The 21099-nt window shown below is 37.8% G+C and overlaps 1 protein-coding gene across 1 annotated transcript in view; it reads right to left on the reverse strand.

Annotated features, from left to right (window-relative positions):
- The window catches only part of Mctp1 (multiple C2 and transmembrane domain containing 1), a 526481-nt gene extending 505656 nt beyond the window's left edge, over nucleotides 1-20825 (reverse strand). The window contains exon 1 of the mRNA XM_058573996.1: nucleotides 20106-20825. Coding sequence (XP_058429979.1) covers nucleotides 20106-20825 — 720 coding nt within the window. The remainder of the gene's footprint in view (nucleotides 1-20105) is intronic.
- Nucleotides 20826-21099: the final 274 nt, after the last annotated feature.

Genomic DNA, 21099 nt, shown 5'->3' on the forward strand with positions numbered 1-21099 from the left:
CAAGTTATTAATATCCTATACTATTATAGTAATAAAAGTAATATACTACAATACTATAAGATATTAATAATAGGGGAAACTGGGAGCAGTGTAGATGGGAGCTCTGCAATTTTTCTGCACACTCAAAATTATTCTAAAAATAAAATTTATTTTAAAATATACCAAATTAAAAAAAAACATTAAAAATGATGAGGTAACAACCCAGAGAATGCATTCATTATAATTATTTAAGCATTTCTTTATTGTTGGAAATTTTAGCCATATCCCATTTTTTCCATGAAAAATAACACAGTGGTGAACAATTCCATGTATATTTTGGGTTGCACTTTTGATTGTCCTTATAATAGATTCCTAGAAGTTCATTCTAGTTTAAATAAATGTTAAAATAATATAGTTAACCCAAAGCATCAGAAGTCCCATAAAAATGGGAGGCTTTGCTAAGCAAATTTTATGATTAAGGAAAATATGCAGTAGAAAAATTATTCAGAAGAAGATAGCAAGGAAAATATCCAGGATTTGCTTTCAGCTTCCAGCCCCATGCATTGATTCAGTGAATAACTGAGCAACTGCAATGCACCAGGTTAATATACTGTTAGGAATAAGAGAGCCTCCTGGAGAACTCGTACCCTGATCCACAACAATTAAGGAATGCCAACTATTCCTTTAAGTCACAGAATTCTTATGTTTGATTCTCTGCTCTTTGCCAAGAGGTAGTACATGAATACTAAGTGTTAGGTGTTTTTATACCGATTCTCTGCATCACTTGAATCTCCAGGTTACAGTGTGATTTTGTAGCTGAAAGAATAAAGATTTCTTCCACATTAGCATTTTGTGAATTTTTTAAAATGCTTATAGAAATCTTACTTTTTTTTTCTATGATAAATGATTTCATTTTTGTACTTGCAATCTCTGGTTAGCTTCACTGTCCTCTGGTGCCACCTAACGCTCATCTCCTCTGGCACATGTGTATTTCTTAATCCTCCCATAAATGTTATTTTAAGCCTGGGTGTAACCCTAACAGCAAAACTTCCTTTGATTATCTTCAAAATGTCCATCTGTCACCAAGCCCTTCAGAAATTGTTGCTTCTATTTCTATAATATCTGATTATTTCTTACTTAAACTTACAGATCAATTTAAGAAATTCCACAATGGTTTCAGTCAGAGTTCCTTGAAAATGTTCTCTGCAATGGAGAACTGCATATAGTTGGTTTAGTTGAGTGGTATGGGATGCATCACGAGATGCACAGTAAGAAAGCAATACTGGGCAGAGGGAGATATTGACTCACAATGTGGTTTCAAATGAGGCCTTTGCCAATCATGTGGGAAGTCCTGGAGCTGGGACTGCAGTTGCCCCAAATTAAAGCAAGAGGCTTAGTCTTTATAACCCTGAATCAACTAGCCATTGGCCCTTGGAAGGACATAATTTGGGGAGAACTATTTCCTAAGGTTGAGAACAGACATTCTCCCATATTTTAAGGGTAGTGTCCAGTAGAAGCACATATTTGCAGCCATCATAGTTCATACCCCATCAGCCAGGGGATGGGCATGTCCCAGATAAAGGGGTCTGGGAAGAGCATCAAGGTTTGCTCTTTGGATCTGTGGTAGTCAGTTTTTCATCACCATGACCAAAATACCTGACCAGAACTACTGAGAGGAGAAAAGATTTATTTTGGCTCACAGTTTCAGAAAATTCAATCCACAGTCAGCTGCTGGCTCCATTCCTCTGACCCTGAAGTGAGGAAGAATGTTATGGTAGAAAAGCATGGCAGAGGAAAGCTACTCAGCTCATGGCAGCCAGGAAGGGGGTAGGTATCTACAGACAAGATCAGCCTTTCCAGGGAACACCCCCAGTGACCTACTTCCTCCAGTTAGATCTAACCTCCCAGTGGTCCATTTGGTTATCAATGGATTAATGAATTAGTCCACTGATGCGATCAGAGCCCTCTTGTTCTAATCATTGCCTAAAGGTCCTACCTCTGAATTTTGTTGCACTGGGGACTGTCCTTTCTTTTTGAGGGGGTGGAGGTAGAATGATTTATGGAATCCTCCCTCTTCACAAAGAAGTCTTGGCATTTGGGTGTTAAGGAGAATCAGGCTTTTAACACATGAGCTTTTGGGGGACATTCCAGATTCAAACCATAACAGGTCTGTCCTCACTAAATCTTTGCCTGCTCCTTTACCTTCACAAGTCCATCTAAATGAAGGGATCTAGCTCTTGAAAATAAACTGTACAAATTAATAATCACTTTTTTTGAAAAATATCACAGGTGACTTCTGGGAGTATATAGCTCATTTTAGGTATGAAATGGTTGAGGAAAACAGGCATTTCCAATTCATAGCACCTAACACAATGGCTTCTGTGTAAGTGAGAACCCCATGCATACCTTTAAAAGATACCCCAGTTTTAGGAAAAGAAATGAGGAATAAAAATATGAGTAATGTAAAAGGATTATACTTCAATTAAATAAATACTCCATCAGTTCTCAGTACAAAAATCTGAGATTGGACTGTGTAGACAGCTGTGTGCTTGAAAAGATTAGGAACGAAGTTAGAACATCTATATTTGAGAAACTTTATCTCTTCTTAACCGTGGAAAATAAAGCCCCTATAAATATAGTTGTAGCAATCTGGGAAATTCTCAGGAAGATGAATAGTAGCTTAACTCAGAAACATATAATCTCAAAAAAATTTTCTTAATTAACTCCATGAGATTTTTTTAAACAAAAAAACACATTATATTTGACCATGAAATAATAGTGAGGTTTTTTAAATGAGAAATCATTTATAAATACTAGAGAAATAAGACTACAGAGAATATGGTATAGAATAATATATTTAAATTCTAAGTTTAGATTCATTCTTGCAGCCAAACCTATATGAGAAACACAAAGATTACATAGTTTTCAATGTCTATAAACACATGCTGTTACATTGTGGTGGTCATTATTACTGGTTTGCAGAGTTGCAGAAGAGCCATTTAATTCTTCCTATTTTTATATCAAATAGAAACTTATTACCAAACATCTCTTTCTAAAATATAGCACAGTCAAATGGCACCCATCCAAAACAGAACTCCCTATAGTCAAATACATATTTATAACCAGGATCTTTCCTGAGGAAGGAGTTTGAAAGTCCTAGGAAAAATAAGGATGAAGGAACTGAACAAACTACGCTGTCTTTCCCTTTAGTAACGGCCCCACATAAAGTCCCCAAGAGACAGAAACGGATAGTTCAGTTTGTCAGTTCTAAGTTTCCAGAGGCATTTGGCTCAAGTCACAAGTGCTACCAACACAAGGACCGAATTAAAAGCACAGCCGCACTTTTCCTAAAGAAAAGGACCCACTGGAGTGATCTGTACAAATTGTGAAGGTATCTCACAATACTCTGGGATAGAAGGCTCAGAGGCTTGTAGTATGAGTTATGCTGGGAAGAAAAACATTGTAAAATTGACTTAAGTATGGAAATGAGATACTGGAAAGAAGTCTAGATGCAGATAATAGAGAGGAAACCATGCAACAACTGCAATAAAATTAAATAATAAACCCATTCCATAAATTAAATATAAAGTTCATTTATGTCATATTATATCATTTATACCTAATTATTCTACCTAATATTTTAAAAATTAAAAGCTTTTCTCCAATTAATAGAAAACTCATTTATTAGTTATCTAATTTAATTGCATACTTATAGGCTATTTTCTATGTACAAGACATATATGAAGCAAAGAAAGTACCACGAGTCACTCCTTTCTAAACACTCGAAGATGTGAAATGCAGAAACCCTGCAAATGTAGGAAGGCTTAGCAATATGAAAATGTTATCTATAAAGCTCAGGGAGCCCCCTGACTTCCTGAACTGGTCATTAGAAGGCTGACTGTTTACTGACTTCATTTGCCCAAAGAAGCAATTTTGCACACAGGAGTTTCAGGGAGGCATTATGTATAAAGAGCATACATAAGAGAAAGAAGATGTCCAAAGCCAAGCAATTCTGGGAAAAGAAAGAAAAGAAATAAGGGGTCCTGGGGAAGGAAACAAAGAGACCTGAAAACATTATTTGGGGCCCTGGATCCAGCTTGCGCTGGGTCTTCTAAGGTGTGGGCCATAACAACCTCCTTTAAATCCTAATCCAGGGAGAGCTGAGCTCCTGTCCCTGGCAAGGGAAGAGTCCTGAATAAAACACCCCTGATGTCTAGGTTCTGCCCCATCCATCTCATAAAACATTGCCTTTCTTACCCACTTCTCAGAGTTTCTCTTCATTATGCAGGAAAAGATCATGTGCCTCTTCAGCTTCAGAGCCTGGCAGGACCTATAGAGCCAGCCCCAACAGCAGGCCAGTCTACTCACCTCTGGCACACCAAGCATCCATTCTCCAACAAGGGTTCACCTTCCACCCCATCCCCATTCAGTTCCCTTCTCCTGGCCTGTTGACCTAAGTAGAGCGTCAGGCTTGCAGGCCACAAGCTCCAGAGTTAGTTAGCTATTTAAAGGAAGTACTTGTGCTTCCATTTGTCATGGTCCAGGGACCATGAGCACAGATCCATGTCCCACTGAATCATCTACTTCTCAGATTTGAGAACTGCCCTTTAACTTACAAAGTGCTTTCTTCACAGACTACAAGCTTCTGTATTTCCTAACACATTTATTTCTAAGATGACCATGAAAGTGTTGAAAGGAAATAAGCAGAGAGCTAAGAGAACAAAGGCCTATTCACATTACTCCTAGTGCAAACCAGACCAATGTCCCAACAGCTTTAACAAATGAGATAATTAAGCCTCTGTATTTATCTCCTCAACAAAGAAATTCCTGTGGGTTTATTAATAGTGGGACATTTATGTTACTTAGTGGTTATGTCTGTGTGTGTGCATGTGTGTGTTTGTGAGAGAGTGAGAGCGAGAGAGAGAGACTGCCTTTGAGCCTAATCCAGGGAGAGTTCAGCTCACAAGTGCATGTACAAACACACACATACAATCTCCTTATCTAAGAGGAAAAATCTCTGGAGGGCAGGAGCCTTGGGTCCCCAGAATCTAGAACAGATTTTAGAGTCCATGTATATGTAGCTGATCTTCAGCAAATGTTTACCACTGAGGAGGATCATTAGCAAAGCTGTGATTAGATATCTTGTCCTCTGATAAAGAAATCTTGCTTCTTAGTGGTTCAAACCCAAAGAAGATATATCCTTTATATAAGAATATATAGGAAGGAAACAGAAATCACCTTCCAGGAAATAGAACCCCATATCAACAGTAAATTCGATTTGTGACCAAATTTTTCACTTGTTTCCTGGTGTCTTCAGTAAATGCTGTGGGACATGGCCACTTTTCTATATCTGAACACCTGCACCTCTTCTTCAGAAGATAATCTACAGATCCTTTTTAAAGAATCAATCCCTGTACCCTGCAAGATCCTAGGATAAATAATACACAATGTCACATTGAAAACTCAGAAACTCAGGTTTTAATTTTTGTAATGCTAATGTGAGCATCTTATTCTGATGAGAATTATCAGTGAGTTTTCTTTTCACCCCAAAGGGAAAGTGAGAGTTCTGGAATCTGCAGGTTGGAAGTCATAATCTTTCTTCCTAGAAAGATGATGCACAATTTTGGCTTTGTGTTCATTTATGTTTCTGTATGGGCACAATGTGACAACTTTCCCTAGCTTCTGAAAAGAGTCTATGATACCAAAACAAAATTAGAATTACTATTAAATCGCTTTACTATTTGAAGAGTATAGCATTTACTTGGTTATGACTTTAGTAAAATGCTTTACAAAGAACAACAACAATAAAAATAAAAGGCCACATCACATTTTCCCATTGTAGGAGATAGACTATAAGTTCTTTATACCCTACTGACTTGAGCATGGTTCCTGTCATTGAGAATTTTTACCAGATGCCATTTCCTATTCCAGATGGCAGTAAAGCTGAGGTACTTAGGAAGCTCCTGTGGCCTGAATGTTGATCATCCTAATAGTCATCTGGGAATGACAAAACAGAGATTGGCAGACCTGACTTGGCCTGACTCAAAATCAGTACGATTTCTAACCACTCATAATTGCAGGACATGTCAGGATCCATGCACTGGGTTTTCAGTGGCATGTAGGCTACCTAATGTTGTCATTTGAGATTTGATTGTTTAAAACTGAAATTTTTACATTTTCTTCTTTTTCCTCCTATAACTCTGAATAACAAATGTAATGGTGAGCTTTTGTATACTTTAAGCTTTCCTTCTTACTTGGGAGCATTGATGCAAATCTGTTTCATAAATGTGAATATTGGCTGTACATGAAAATATAAAAGTTAAATTTTATATCTGAGAAAATAGACAGGAAAATACAAAACTTAAATCAAGTCTTTTTTCCCCATGCTTTAGATTGATTTAACAAGAAGTCTTCCCAATCACTCTATAATTGTATTAAGAAACAACACAGATTTTTGAATATACACCTTCTTACAGAATCCCTTTCCAAAATTCTTCATTTTTCTCCCAGCCTAACTTCAGGAAAGAAATTGGAAACTCATGAAAAAATATGTTTTCCATAATTTAGAGTTGTAACATCTGGATCACTGAGCTTTATCTAATTTCCATCTCCATCTAGACTCTGAAATGTGCTGTCTGTAAGAATCTCTCCCTTGAGCATTGATAATGGAACATTAGATTGCATTCCCTGCCTTCATTTACTTTCCAATGGTACTTGATAAAAAGTAACAGGAAGAATAAAATGGTATGTTTTTCCAGGGGGAGAAATATTTTCATCTAGTAGCTATTTCTATTTCTTATAGTTAGTTCTAAAATATCACATTCTAATTGGGAAAAGATAGCCCAAACCTCCTTCACAGTTAACAAAGCAGCTCTGTGAAGACAGTGATTCTACACAAAGAAACAACAAAAACTATCCCTAGAATAAAGTCATGAACACTCCTGAAGATGGTAAGATGGTTCTATTCTCCATGATCAAGCAACTACTCTATCAAGATTACCTTGGTACTTGTAAAAGCCTCATATCTTCCCATGACACAAAGTCCTGCATGATCTGGTCCCTGCCAACACCTCAGACCCATTATCCACAAACCCTTTCTCTCCTCCTCACTGAATTCCAGCTACCCAAGACATCTTTCCCTGAGCTTCTTCTGTTGTGGTTTCCACTGCCCTGAACTATCTGCCACATCCCTTACTCCCCTCTTCCCCAAACCTGGCCAACTCCTATTCATACTTTGTCTTTCATCCTAAATGTCACTTCTTTAGGAAAATCTTCCCTGTCCCTCCTTTTCTCTCAAGATTAAGTTGGGGACTACTAGAATTCATTCCTGTAGTTCTCTGTATTGCTCTGAATCAGTTTTCATAATTGTAATTGATAATGACTTGTGCATTATTTTAAAATGTCATGTAAGTTTCATATACTAGAACATAAGCTCCATATAAGTAGAAATTGTTCTGTCTTCTTTAGCAAGGCATTTGCAAGATGCCATGTCTACTACAGGATAGATATGTAATAAATATTTTAGGGAGGGAAAAGAAAGGAAGAAAGAGGAATTACCAAAATCATTGATATTGGGTTGGAAAAAGTTCTTCCAGTTACACACATATATTTGTGGGCCTGATTAATTATATTAACATTTTAACTGAAATTTTCCCCATTTCCAAGACTTCTGGAAAATAGCTACCTGACAGCAGACCCAGTAGCCCTTCAATGTTGAGGAAACTCATGTACTATAGAGGTCATGTGAATTTTAGAGCAGGCCACTTAGGTACAAAATCCCAGATCTGCCACTTACCAGCTTTGTGACCTTGCAAAATTTGCTCACCTCTTCGAAGCCTCTCTTTCTTGGTTTATCTATAGAATAAAGCTAAGAATTCCTGCCCCTTTAGAGTTGTCACAAAGATTAAATAAAGTAGTGACTGTGAAGCGATTGAGACAGTGACTGACACAAGACTAAGATTTGAATGCTGGTATATTATTACCAAGGACATTAGAGGTTCTGCCAAACCCAGAAGACATTATCACATATATTATATTCTTAATGTTAAAGGAATATACCCCAAATAGCCACCTTTAAAAAACAACTAGATGCTTATAAAACAATGTGCCCTTGCCCAGAGATAACTCCTAGACTAATTGCAGAGGTATGGCTTTACTTTGCAAAGAAGCTTTAACAACATGATTTGAAGTCATGATATCTGAACAGAACTCACAAAAAGATTGATCTGAAAAATATTCACTTATGAACTGAACCTGCAAATAAATGAAACAAGCCATTCCCATTCTTTACTTTTCTCTAGGTAACAAGGGCACCTTCCCAAAGCTGTCACTCCAAAGCAATGAACAGGGACACTCAGATCATTAGCAAGGCTGGAGTTAAGAGAGAGCCAGGCTTAACCAGGAATCATGAGTTTGGGTTCCAGTTACAGTTTCTGCACTTATATAATGATGTGGCCTCATTAATGGTAGAACAGTGAGCATCCTGTAAATTATGGCCTTGGCAAAAATCAGATGTTCATTAATACCCAAATTCCACCACTTGCTAACTATGGGCAGAACCAAGATTCCAGAAGAGTCACTTTGCCTAAGAATTTCCCACATGTAAATACAAAATTGCAGTAAGGTTTGAGTTAATGTATACAATCTATAATGCTTATTTGAGATATAATACATAGAATACTTAGCAGATAAAACTATTTAATTTTTTCCCCTAAAACCATCTCTTTCAGGTGTCAAAAAAAGCAAATTAATGACAGAAAGGGGATGAAACTGTATAATATAGAAAATGTATAATCATAGAGTTCTTGCAATTTATAACATGCTTATAATAATATTATCAATAGCAGAAATAATAATGATGACCTAGTGGAGTGCTTGGTAAGAAAGACTGTTTTAAGTAGAACTGTTTGTAAAAGTTGAAAGCTACATCTTTTTCTAACAAAAGATGTAGCTTCTTGGGTGGCTTACATCTACTCGGACTAGACAAACTCAAATAAATTGTAACAATTATATCTTCATTGAAATTTAGTACTATCATATCAAAGAGGATGATTAAATTTAGAAGGAGAAGAATATTGGAGTTATTCGGGTTCTCTTTAACTCCAGTGAAAAATACAATGTATGTGATATGGGCATGGTGGTGCATGCCTGTAATCCCAGTGGCTGTAGAGGCTGTAGAGGCAGGAGGATCACAAGTTCAAAGTCAACCTCAGCAACTTGGTGAGACCCTAGGAAACTTTGTGAGACTGTCAGAAATCAAAATAAAAAGGGTTGCGGTTGTGGCTTATGGTTAAGCACCCCTGAGTTCAATCCCCAATACCAAAAAAATATTTTTAAAAAGATATGATGATCATGAAAGAGTAGGCATGTACATAAACCACCCATGGAAAAGACATATTTTGTGTGTTTGTGTGGGTGTGTAGACACAAATATATGCAAAGTATATGTCAAAAAAGCAACACAAAATGCCAAAAACATCACAGGAACCAATAATTTAAACTTCATCATGAAAAAAATATTATGAATTTTTTAAAAATTTCCCAATTATGCTTTACTTATTTTCCCTGCTCATTTTCCAAGCAAAGAAAGAGAAGTAAAAACACTTGAAAGCACAAAGTGGGAGGACAGAGAAGGAAAAGCTGAGACCTAAGTGAGATTGTCCTGCAATTGTCCCTGACAGAGTTCAATCGGCTAACCATGATTGGTAAGCCAAGATACACCAGATCCTCTATGGCAACTTCCATACAGTCATTCCTCATTTCTGGCAAATGCTGGGAAGAAAAAAAAAAAAAAGTTGAAGTCAAACAAACTGAAAAGCTCAGATAGAAAGGAATCAGTATAAGAATGCTTTACAAAGCTCCATCTTTCTTGAAAATCCCAAAAGCAGAGGGCATGGGGCCTGGGAAACTGCCAACTGCTGGTTTCCCTCCAATCTTTGCCTGTTCTTCTAAGTCCTACTCAGCTTATTTCCTCAGAGGACATGAAGAAATCACAAAAGCATCCATCTGAACTTAGAGTCCGTGTCTAACAGGCCAAAGATAGCAAACACTGACTTCAGAGAATGATCTAAATGTCAAGTTTGTTTGTTTGTTTTTTAAATTTGAAACTCTGTGGAGTTGAATTGGCATGTATGCAAAGCCAGACAGAATTAGGCAAGGGCACAATCACAGCTGGACTCCATCACTGTCCCTCACCTCTGGCTTCCTTCAACAGATGCACGGATAAAGATGCACAGCATGGAATATTATTCAACTATAAGAAAGAATGTAATCCTGTCATTTGTGACAACATAGATGGAACTGGAGATCACTGTGTTAAGTAAAATAAGCCAGGCACAGAAAAACAAGTACTGCCTGTTCTCCTTCATATGTGGAAGCTAAAATTTGACTTCATAGAAGTTGAGAGTAGAATACTTGTAACCAGAGGCTGGGAACAGCAAAGAAGAGATAGAGAGAGGTTGATGATGGTTACAAAAATATAACTAGGAAGAAAAAGTTCTAGCATTCTATAGCACAGTAGGTCACCGACTATAGTTAACAATAATTTCTTGTATATTGCAAAATAGTTAGAGGAGAGGACTTTGAATATTCCCAATATAAACTATCACATTTGAGATGGTGGTCTTGCTAATTACCCTGATTTGATCATTGTACATTGTATCCATGTATCAAAATCATACTGTACTCCATAAATATGTAAATTATTATAGATCAATTTTTAAGACATTAAAAGAAAAGAATGTCATGATGAATATGAAACAAATAAACCAAGCTTAAAAAGAAGCAAAGAAGGAGAAAGGACAAGAAGACACAGACACATCTGCTTTCAGCAGAGACAGCATGGCCCCTGCTGATTCAGGGGGTTTGGTCCTTAAAGTACGCATGAGGTTTGGCAGCAACTCTGTGGTAACACAAAACTTGTCTCCAAAATCTATTCCAATTCCAAAAGACATTTTGGAAAATAGTCAGACTTCTAATTTGGCGTGGTGAAAATACTATTCAAAGACAACTATAAAAAATGCTGAATTCTTCTGTTATCAAAAGCTATTTTACATATGAATAAAAGAACACGTTAAATATGGCTTAAAGGTTTAGATTTCTATTTTAATAGACTATCTATTGGCAATTTTCAGATATGGACTATTTTCCTTGCATCTGAGAGAGAATGCACATTTCACCATTAAGCACAGTGCTTTAAGAATGAAAACTTTCAACACAGCCCTTGGATTCCAAACCCTTTCATTAAAACTATTTCTTCAAATATTTAGCCACTATGTCAAGCACCTTAAGAATTCAGGTAATAGGGATATGTAAGAGGTTTTCTTGTTTTGCCTGATCTTTTTAATCAGACAAACATAAATTTATCCTTTCTTAGAGAGAGAAGATGGGAGGGGAGGGGAGGGGGGATAGTAGAGGATAGGAAAGGTAGCAGAATACAACAGTTACTAATATGGCATTATGTAAAAATGTGGATGTGTAACCGATGTGATTCTGCAATCTGTATACGGGGTAAAAATGGGAGTTCATAACCCACTTGAATCTAAAGTATGAAATATGAGATGTCAAGAGCTATGTAATGTCTTGAACAACCAATAAAAAAATTTATCCTTTCTTTGACTCTATTAACACCACTTTTAGTGCTTAATGCTGCAGAGAGAAGGAAACTATTATTCTGAAGATTCCAAAATATCAAGAACGGGAGCGATAATAATAAATAGCTGACAGTCTGGTGCTGGAAGCCTGCCATCCTTAACCATTCTGCATAAATGCAAACTCAAAACTCACTCCCCTCCAAAAAGAGACTTGTCAATAAAAGCACTGATGATGATAACAAGGAAAAATCAAAGACATAAGTAAAGGAGAAAACATGCTGTGATTACCTCTTTCCACTCTCCTTTTCCCCAAAGGTTCACACAAATCTCTGCTGTCTCCCTAGCTCAGCCACTCCCAGGATTTCCTTCTGGTCTAAGCTCCCACAATAATCACACTTCATTTTCACCTTTCTTCCCACACCTTAGGCTTTGGTCCCACTAATTGACTCCTTCATTCTTGCACATACATGACACGTGGTTGGCAATATCCTTTCACCATCTCCCTGTATCCAAATCCTAATCACACTTCAAAACAAGACGGAGGCTATCAGGTGAAACATCCTCAAATTGCTGCCACCAAACCTACAGACTTTTCTGCATCCAAATCCACACCATCTCCTTCTGTTGCAATGGAATAGGGAGGTTACTTCTGGCTTAAGGATAAGGAAGATGGCCTCACACTGGTCTATGGGACCCTCCACAACACATGTCCTTAGGGAGCTCACACATCGGTAATCACCTTCTCGTTCATCTTCAACCTCTTCTTCTCCACAGGTTCTGTCTCATCAACCCAATCAGGATGAGCTCCATAAAACAGAACATATAAACAAACCTTCTCATGGCCCACTTTTGTTCTCCCCTACCACTTTTTTTTATCCCTGTGTATAACCAAATTAATTAGCCACCCTCCCAATGCCCACATTTCCCTTTCCACATTTCAACTCACTTCATTCTGATTTTCATCCTATTCATTGCTAACGGCTGGTGAACTCCAGAGAACTCATGGCAAAAATCAGTCTATTTAATTTTAACAATGTGGTCATGGCTGGTGAACTCCAGAGAAATTTAGCCCAGATATATATTTTATTTAGCTTATGATGCTTTAAAAAATATCTAAGTTATCTGCCAAGATTTGAAGACTGATGACATCACACAAAAATCTGGGCTTCTGACTTGTATTAAAGACTGGAAGCTCTATCAATGTTGCTGCTTTTCCTGAGTGGCAATAATCAGCAGAAGCTGAAGAATAGATTCTCTCTCAAGGATGTGTGCACTCCTTGGTTCCCTCTTTGCTCATTGTTCTCACTTTAGTAAAAATTAAAAAGGACTGGCAAAATTCATTTTTTTTAAATTTTTTATTGTTGGTTGTTCAAAACATTACATAGTTCTTGATATATAATATTTCACACTTTGATTCAAGTGGGTAAAATTCATTTTAATATTATATTTAATTTAACCCAACATATCCAAAATATTATTGCAATATACAATCCATAAAAAGTTATTCTTTTCTGTATGTTTCCAAAATTCATTGCATATACTATCACTAACAGCACATTCTCAGTTCTAACTAGCTACATTTCCAAATGTGGCTAGGTATGTGCTGCATATGAGACAACACTAGGTGTTTAATGATTAGCTACAAAAATAAAATCTTGTAAGGAGAGAGGAGGGGAGATAGCACTAAGTAGAAAGAAGAAAGCAGGCAAGATTAAGAAGGAGGGTGTTTGTGTTAAAAAGCAGGCATATAATTTTACAAAGAAGGTGGCACACAGACACAATGAAAAATGAAAAATCAGCTGTAGTCCAGTCCTCCAGGGGAAAAAAATGTCCTTCAGAAGCAAATGCAGTTGATCAGTGATGTAGACTTTCTGAAGGCAGATTTGGGTGTTTTATCATTAGGCTGGGCAATAAATAGGAGTCACTGTGAATATCGACTGGCCAGCTGTCAGAGATCTATTTCACCTACTTGGCACTTAAGAGGTAGTAGAATGGACCAAGATAGTGAGAATGGGATTCTTGGTCAAGACTGGTGTGTCAATCTGAGTCATGACTGGGAGAAGAAAGATCATAAGAGACTTTTTTTAAAATGATGAGTATGGGATACAGTAGAAATATGTTAAGGTCAAGAGGTTGAGGTAAGGAAAAGCATCAGTGAAGCACAGGAAGATACCTTGAGCCAGGATCCAAGCAGAATTCAAGACTCAGAGTCTGTGTGGGAATAGTCAAAGATATCAGAAATTCAGATGTGCAAGTGCAATATAGAGACGGGAGCGCAAAAACAAATGCCCCCACTCAGATACAAGCACCAAGAAATGTATCCCTGAGCCAAAGACCTCAGAAATAGGATTTTCTCCTTTGTCCTCCAAGTGAGCACAAATGGCAGCCATTTAAGAGGTATCATGTGCTCCTTTCATGCCTGAAGACAAGAACCAGAATTAAAGTCTAGGGAGGGAAAAGCAGAGTCACCAGCTGGGGGAAAGGGGGAACATCAAATTTATCTGACAGGTTGAAAAGGACTTTGAATCAAAGAGGCAGGAACTCCATTATACAATCATAAAGTGATTCTGAAGCTTTTCCAGAGAACTTATCTCTGAGCAGTAACAACCTGCCCATTCATCCCTTCATTCATTTAGCAACCATTCATTGAGTAGTGCTCTCCTGGACTGTTTTAAGGCACCGATTTACTAAGTCTAAGACTTGTCAAACTCTACAATAGCAGAGCTGGTAGGCAAATTATAGTAACTCAGTCAAGCAAAATAGGTTCTGACTACTAGTACTAAAGGGGATTCTCTAAATAAAACCAGTGGGATTAGGATGATGCAATGATCTTAAAATGTCCAAAGGTCCCCTCATCTGTCATCTCTTGTAATTTTTCATACTAACTAGGCCTCAAGAGAATGGATCTATTAAAATAGATTTCTCAGGAAAATCATTCTTTTAAGAGGGCAGTATGCAAGATTTTAAGATCTCATGATACTGAAAATACAGTTTTTCATGTTGTGTTCAGACTAAAATTAAATAGAAATATTTGAAAACTTTAGGGAAATCTATGTGATCTATTACTCTGCTGGGGAAAAAAGTTTCTAATGATAATAAACCAGTTCACATTGCAAGAGAAAATATACTTGGATAAAGTTTTGAGTTGTTGGGGGAGAGTAATCACTTCCTACACCTGATTTATAAAAAGAAGTGTGAGTTAGAAGAAAAGGTTGATGGTGGCAAAAAAAAAAAAATTAAAATGGCACATAAAGTTAATGTGTAGAAACAATAATATGTTCAATAATACCAACAAATCAAAACTCCACAAGGACTGTAAAGGCCAAGTAAAAAATTACACGTGGAGCATGTTACCTTTATTCTTTAAATATTTTGGGAGGGGTTGTAGATGGGCACAATATCTTTATTTTATTTATTTATTTTCTGTGGTGCTGAGGATTGAACTCTGTGCCTCAAACATGCTAGGCAAGCGCTGTACCACTGAGCTATATCCCCAGCCCAACACATTACCTTTAATTCAAAAATTAGATTTACAGAAATGTAAGCATTTCATACATAGGCATGATTTACCCTAATTTTATGAAAACAAGCAAGCTTATATAAAATAAGTTCTAGGATAGTATCTATTTCACTGACATTAAACAGACCCTTGAAAGCCAGTATTCAAAAACTATCCTTCTGTTATACTTAGTTTACTCAGGCAGGGAAATATGCAATTTTAGTAAGTTTTGCAGTAGCAAAAAAAAAAAAAAAGTCAAAATAAAGAGTTTATGATTTCAAAAAAATTAACTGTTGCTTATCTAAAATATGTAACTGCTCTCATATTATAAATATACGTGAATTAAGGAGAAAAACACCACAGGAACCTAATCTGCAGATCTCCTTGATGCTTATAAAGTTACCTAGGCATACTGTTTACTCTTTGTCAGTTTAGGATTAGCAAATGTCTTAATGATCACTATACAAAAGAAGTCACACTACAGATTTCCTTCCTTGGGGACCAAAGACCTATTATTAGCCTTTTATTTGTGAAATCATTCATTATTTTCAAACAAGTGAATAAAGACAAGGGAGAAAGTTTGTCCTATGTTTTAATGAATCTATTGATTTCCCTTCTCTTTCTCAAAATACTTATTCATTCTTCTATGATAATGCATACACATTTGCTAAAAGTCATGCTAGATTTTTTTCATTACTGTATGAAGTTGTAGTATTAACAGTACTACCTTGGTTTCTCTTGGGTTATGTTTGCCACCCCTACAAACAAAGTTATTTACATTTTGAATTAAATGAAAAGACTGGCAAAGCTCCCTGTTAATTTTTTTCAACCACCCACTTACTTGTAATGTTACAATCACAAAACTTTCAATACACTACTCAACAATATTGACAACCACAAGAGCAACTAGTAATGTTAAGTCCTTGATATGTTGCAAACCAATCTCTCACAACAGCTACATGAAAGCACTTCTGTTTATACAAGAGTACTACCTACCTCTATTCAAATCTGCCAGATGTGCAGGATACCAATTAAAAGATAAAGGAACATAGTATACCCCAAAGTAATCCTCTCACTGTGTTTACTCCCTGTCTTTGGAATAAACTGAGAGTCATGTATTTTTCAAGAATGCTATCACACCTCCAATTCTAGTTTACACCTGCTCCAAATATGCTGACATCTTATCTGCCCTCCATTGCTTTGAATTTGGAGGAAGTAATTTCTGAAGGTAGACCAATATCCGACCCTGTTTGTTTTCATAAAATGAAGCTAATTAAAATTGCTTTTAGAGGCTTGCTTTGAACATCATTAGATTTCTAAGTGGTTTTGTCATTTACATTAGGAATTATGTTTTTATGTCTGTGCCTTCCCCAAGATGAAGTTGTGTTCTTTGAAGTAATATTTAAAATGTCTGAAATACAGATAGCAAAAATTAACCCAAATAATATGTTTGGATATACAATTTTAAATGCCAGCATTCTTTAAAAGAATAGATAATTAGTAAAGCAAGTTGTTCTTCACATATAGACTTAATCTTTAAAAAAAAATTCTCTCTTACAGATGTCTTAAGGGATTTTATCCCAATGAATGGATATCCCTCCTGCAATGTTTCAAAAACATTTCTATCAAATACTGAATATAAACACTTTTCAAAAGTATATTTTCTCCTATGAAAGCAATTTTGATAAAATTTACTTAGAAGAGAAAAAACAATAAAAATTTAACATTCAGAAAGACTCCATACTTTTGTTAAGACATTGAAAAATGCAACACATTCATTTCTCACAATCTCAAAATACTGACTTTCTGATTCTAGCGAAATATAATTTTAGTAACTCATCAAGACAGAATACATGAAATTGGCATATTTTTGATATGCACACAAATTGAGAAAGCATCTTTCCCAACTGTGTTGCAAAAATGAAATGCATCTGTTATGACAATATGGCTCGACACGTGAACTAAAATCAGTGGGAAAAAAGAGGTTTCTTTTCTTTTCTTTATTCTTATAGCAGGACTTTTTAAATAATGCACATGCCCCAACAGCAAGGCATTATCAAGTCTGTTACTGTGTTTCAGAGGTATGTAACAGCAAGAGGGCTGACAGGGTCCTGGGAACTAACACAATTCATTCACATTAACCTAGTGTACCTCAGTGACTTTCAAATCTCTTTCCCTGGCAGTCCAAACTAATTTTTTTTGCTTTTGCTTCACTCTCTCCTCAGTGTTGGAGTATCAGCACATATGTTGTTGAGGCCTCATGCTGGGCTGGAGGGTGGAGAGGTGGGGAGCATGGTGGAGAACGTGACTAATGCCAGGATCAAGCAAAGAACAGAGAAAAATTCAATAGTTGACCTATTTTTGCATTGAATTTTCTTTCTGCCTCGAAAGAAAGTACTTTGTATAAAGGCAATCTAAAGATGTAGTAAATGCTTTTACTATCTTTTGTGTGTACCCATCTGTGCTGGTAACCTATAAATAAAACAAATCTGGATGTTCTCTAAACTCTTCCCCATGCCTAGGTATCTTGGAGACTAGAAGCTGGGAGACCAAGGAAAAACCCTTGAGATATGCAGGATGCTTGGAAGGGCAAGTGCTGCAAAGAAAAGCCTACTCCTGAGCAGCTTAGTAAGTCTTCCTCCAGTTTCACACTCCAATTATATTTCATCCTCTTCCCCATTTAAAGGCGAGCTGGGCTCCTTTGGTTGGACAAAAAGGTATTTAAAGATCAAAGAAATCTCTCTTCTACATTGGTGAGAATACTGATGAAATTTATACTTATAATTCATAAAACTTCACTTCTCAGAGGACAAGACCCCATGAACATCAGATGCTAGACTAATACTGGTGTCTTCCCTGGGTCTGTGTCTGACATCAGGCAAGTTCTTCAGGGCTTTCTATTCTTTGTGCCTACATCCCACCTTTTACCTGTTTATTTTTCACTGATAGTTTAATCCCTCTTATATCTACATTAAGATGCTGGTTATTTATAATGAAAAGCTTCTTTAGAAACAGAGATTATGATTAACAATGTCACTTTTAAATGTGATATGATGTGCAACAATGCATTCAGAACAAATTAGAAATTAATATGGCTAATCCATCTGATTAGCTGATTATATACAGTGATGGGGAAAACTTTTTAGAATGCATGTAACCTTGCAAATTTAATCATTAAAACAAAGTTATCTCAAAAACTTAAGTTTTGAAAGTCATCAAAGGTAGCTGTGATCATGGAAAATAATTCGGGAAACTAACTTGAATAGAGACCTCTCAGTCATTATTAACCACGTGATATTGAAAAGATTTAACTTCTTTGGGCATTGGCTTCCTGATCCACAACAAGAACTTCTATCTCATAGGACTCAGGATGAAATCCGGCACATGGTGAAAGTACACACAATATTAGTTTAGTATCTCCTACAGAATGAGTCTAGGGCTTCAGTATACAAAATTCATAGTAGTAATTTTGAAGATAAACATGGATAGTTTCTGAAAACTTTTTGGTAAAAAGAAACCTAAAAATAATTCATAATTCTCTATTTTGGTTTTGAAAATAGCTTAATTCAGTGAACTGCAAAATTATTTAGTAATATCATCTTATAATATGATATATACCTTCCAAAATAATTGAATTATTATTGTTCTATTATCCTTGATAGTAAAAGTTACAAAAAACAAATTGTAAAAACAGTTCCCCAATTCTGAAATTCTTATAAAGTAGGATTATATGTATGCTCAAAAACACTATATGGTGTTCCTCTATACTGAATTTAAAACATCCCTTTGAAACCTTACTTTTGAAACCAAATCTAGGAGTTCTATTAAGTTCATTTTCAAGATGACATGAAAGATAAATTTATTTAGTCTTTTACAAATATTATCTCTATCTATTCTTACTTTTTCAAGAACTTAAGTGTTTGCTTAATACAAGCAATTGTGTTTATGAAGCAATAAGATATGCTAGTTTTCTGGTTTATTTTCAGAAACTTCACTAATAAAATGACCAGTAAACAATAAAATTTTCAATTAAAACACATCTATTCCCATATCTTAACCCTTCATACATGGCCTGATATATTTTGTGGCTCAGTTTTTAACCTAATTAAAGTTTCAATGTATATGTCATTCATCTAAAGTAATTATTTGAAGCCAAAATAATGAGGATTTGAGTAAACTAAGATATATTGGAAGAAAAGAGCTACCTAAGTCTCTGGCAGAATGGAATTTCTGAAGCATTTTATAGCATTAACATGACATGATAAACATTTACAAAAAGAGAGCAATCCCTCTTTAAAATGCAGGGAGTAAAAGCAGCTGCTCGGTGGGATGCCTTATGGATCCTACAAGTAGAATTCGCTTTACTCTTATCTGAGTAGAGTCAACACGTTGAATAAAGCAGCATATTTCAAAGCAAGTGCTTCCGATTACTATTAAAACTTGCGAAGGGTCATAAGAACATATCCATTTGACTATATCGGATAAGAAGCTCACCGCTATCCACCTGTGGAACAGTGGTCCACCTGCGATTGGAAGTTTTCAGAAAGGAAGGCTGGGGGAGGGGAAAGGAGGCGATGATGAGTAGACTTGTGCTATAAGGCATTCCCCAGCACTAACCTCGTTTACACCATTACTTCACCTCGCCGCATTTCTTTCTATTCCTTCCTGCCAGCCATTGATTTGCTTCAAATGATGTGCCCGCCACTACATTATACATGGTTGTAATTTTTTTCCTAAGTTTTGGCTGTTGTTAGTTTTTTCCTTTGCCAAGGTGATACTTGGCTGAGCATTCCAACAAGTACCCGCTTTGTCTAACTTCTCATTGGCGCCTCATTAAGTTACCCAAACTGTTTCTGCCGACAGGTGTCATTCCTATCAAAAGTAAAGGTGCAAATCAGAACTCCTTATTGTTGCTAACCATGAGGAAGATGTTTTCTTTCCACTGCTTCATCTACTCTATAGAACATACAAACCAACTTCCAGGGTAGTGATTGCCTGAAGCTGGAGGCGTGGCCCGAAGCACCACCTGGCACTCACCTGGCTGCTGTCGCGCTCTTCGCCCTTCTCTTGGGTCTGAGGTTCCACCGGCCTCTGTGATGCTTTTGCTTGAGGCGGCGGTGGCTCCAGCAGCTGTTCCAGGCATGCAGTGCCCGGTAAAGAGGAGCTCTTCTGGTGACACAAATGCACTCCGGGACCCCGACGCCGTGCACCCTCATCTTGGACTCGGTCCCCCCTCGGGGGCGGCTGGGGAGAAGATGACAGGGAAGATGAGGCAGAGGAAGAAGAAGGAGCTGAGTCCGGGGATCGTCCGCCAGGAGGCGTCACTCCGGCTGCTCCAGCGGCTGCCGCGGGCCCTTTTACCGCCGGCAGCAGATGTTCCCGGATCCGGCGGCGTAGTGTGGACCCCTGCTCTGTCCTGCCAGCGCCGCCTGGCTCTAGGGGCTCTGGTGAGGAGCAGCACAGGTTGGGCTGAGAGGAGGAGAAGACCCGATCTAGCACTTGCTTCCTCTTCTTAAAGCCGCTCCACCTGCTGCCCGTGCTACCCACACCCGCCAGGACGTCCCTCGTGCCCCTCGAGGGCGGTGGGGAGGGCGACGGGGTGTCCGCAGTGCGGCGCTCCGGTCCCCCTGAGCGCCCGCCCCCGCCGCCCTTGCTCTTGCCCACTCCCAGCTGCAAGTTCTTCCAGATCCTGGCATGGAAGGAGGAGGACGCCGCCGCAGGCTCGGGCTCGCTCGCCGTGGCAGCCCTGGACTCCATCCTCCACCCCCTACACCTCTTTTCCCCTCCTCCTCCTCCTCCTCCTCCTCCTCCTCCTCCTGCTTCTCCTCCGCCCTCTTCGGCTGCGCCTCCTCCTGGAGCCCCGCGGTGGTGGCGGTAGCGGTGGCGATGGTGGTGGCGACGGCGGCGGCGGGCGCAGCAGCAAAAGCCCGGAGTGCCCAGAGGCTTCAGGCCAGCTCGGAGAAAAGAGGCAGCCGCCGAGACTCTCCCGCCGCGGGACTGAGGCACCGCCTCTTCCTCCTGCACCTGCCGG

This window comes from Marmota monax, unplaced genomic scaffold (assembly GCF_021218885.2).
Source record: "Marmota monax isolate L192 unplaced genomic scaffold, Marmota_monax_Labrador192_F-V1.1 WCK01_AAM20220418_F8-fsc00018, whole genome shotgun sequence".
In the NCBI taxonomy this organism is placed as follows: domain Eukaryota; kingdom Metazoa; phylum Chordata; class Mammalia; order Rodentia; family Sciuridae; genus Marmota; species Marmota monax.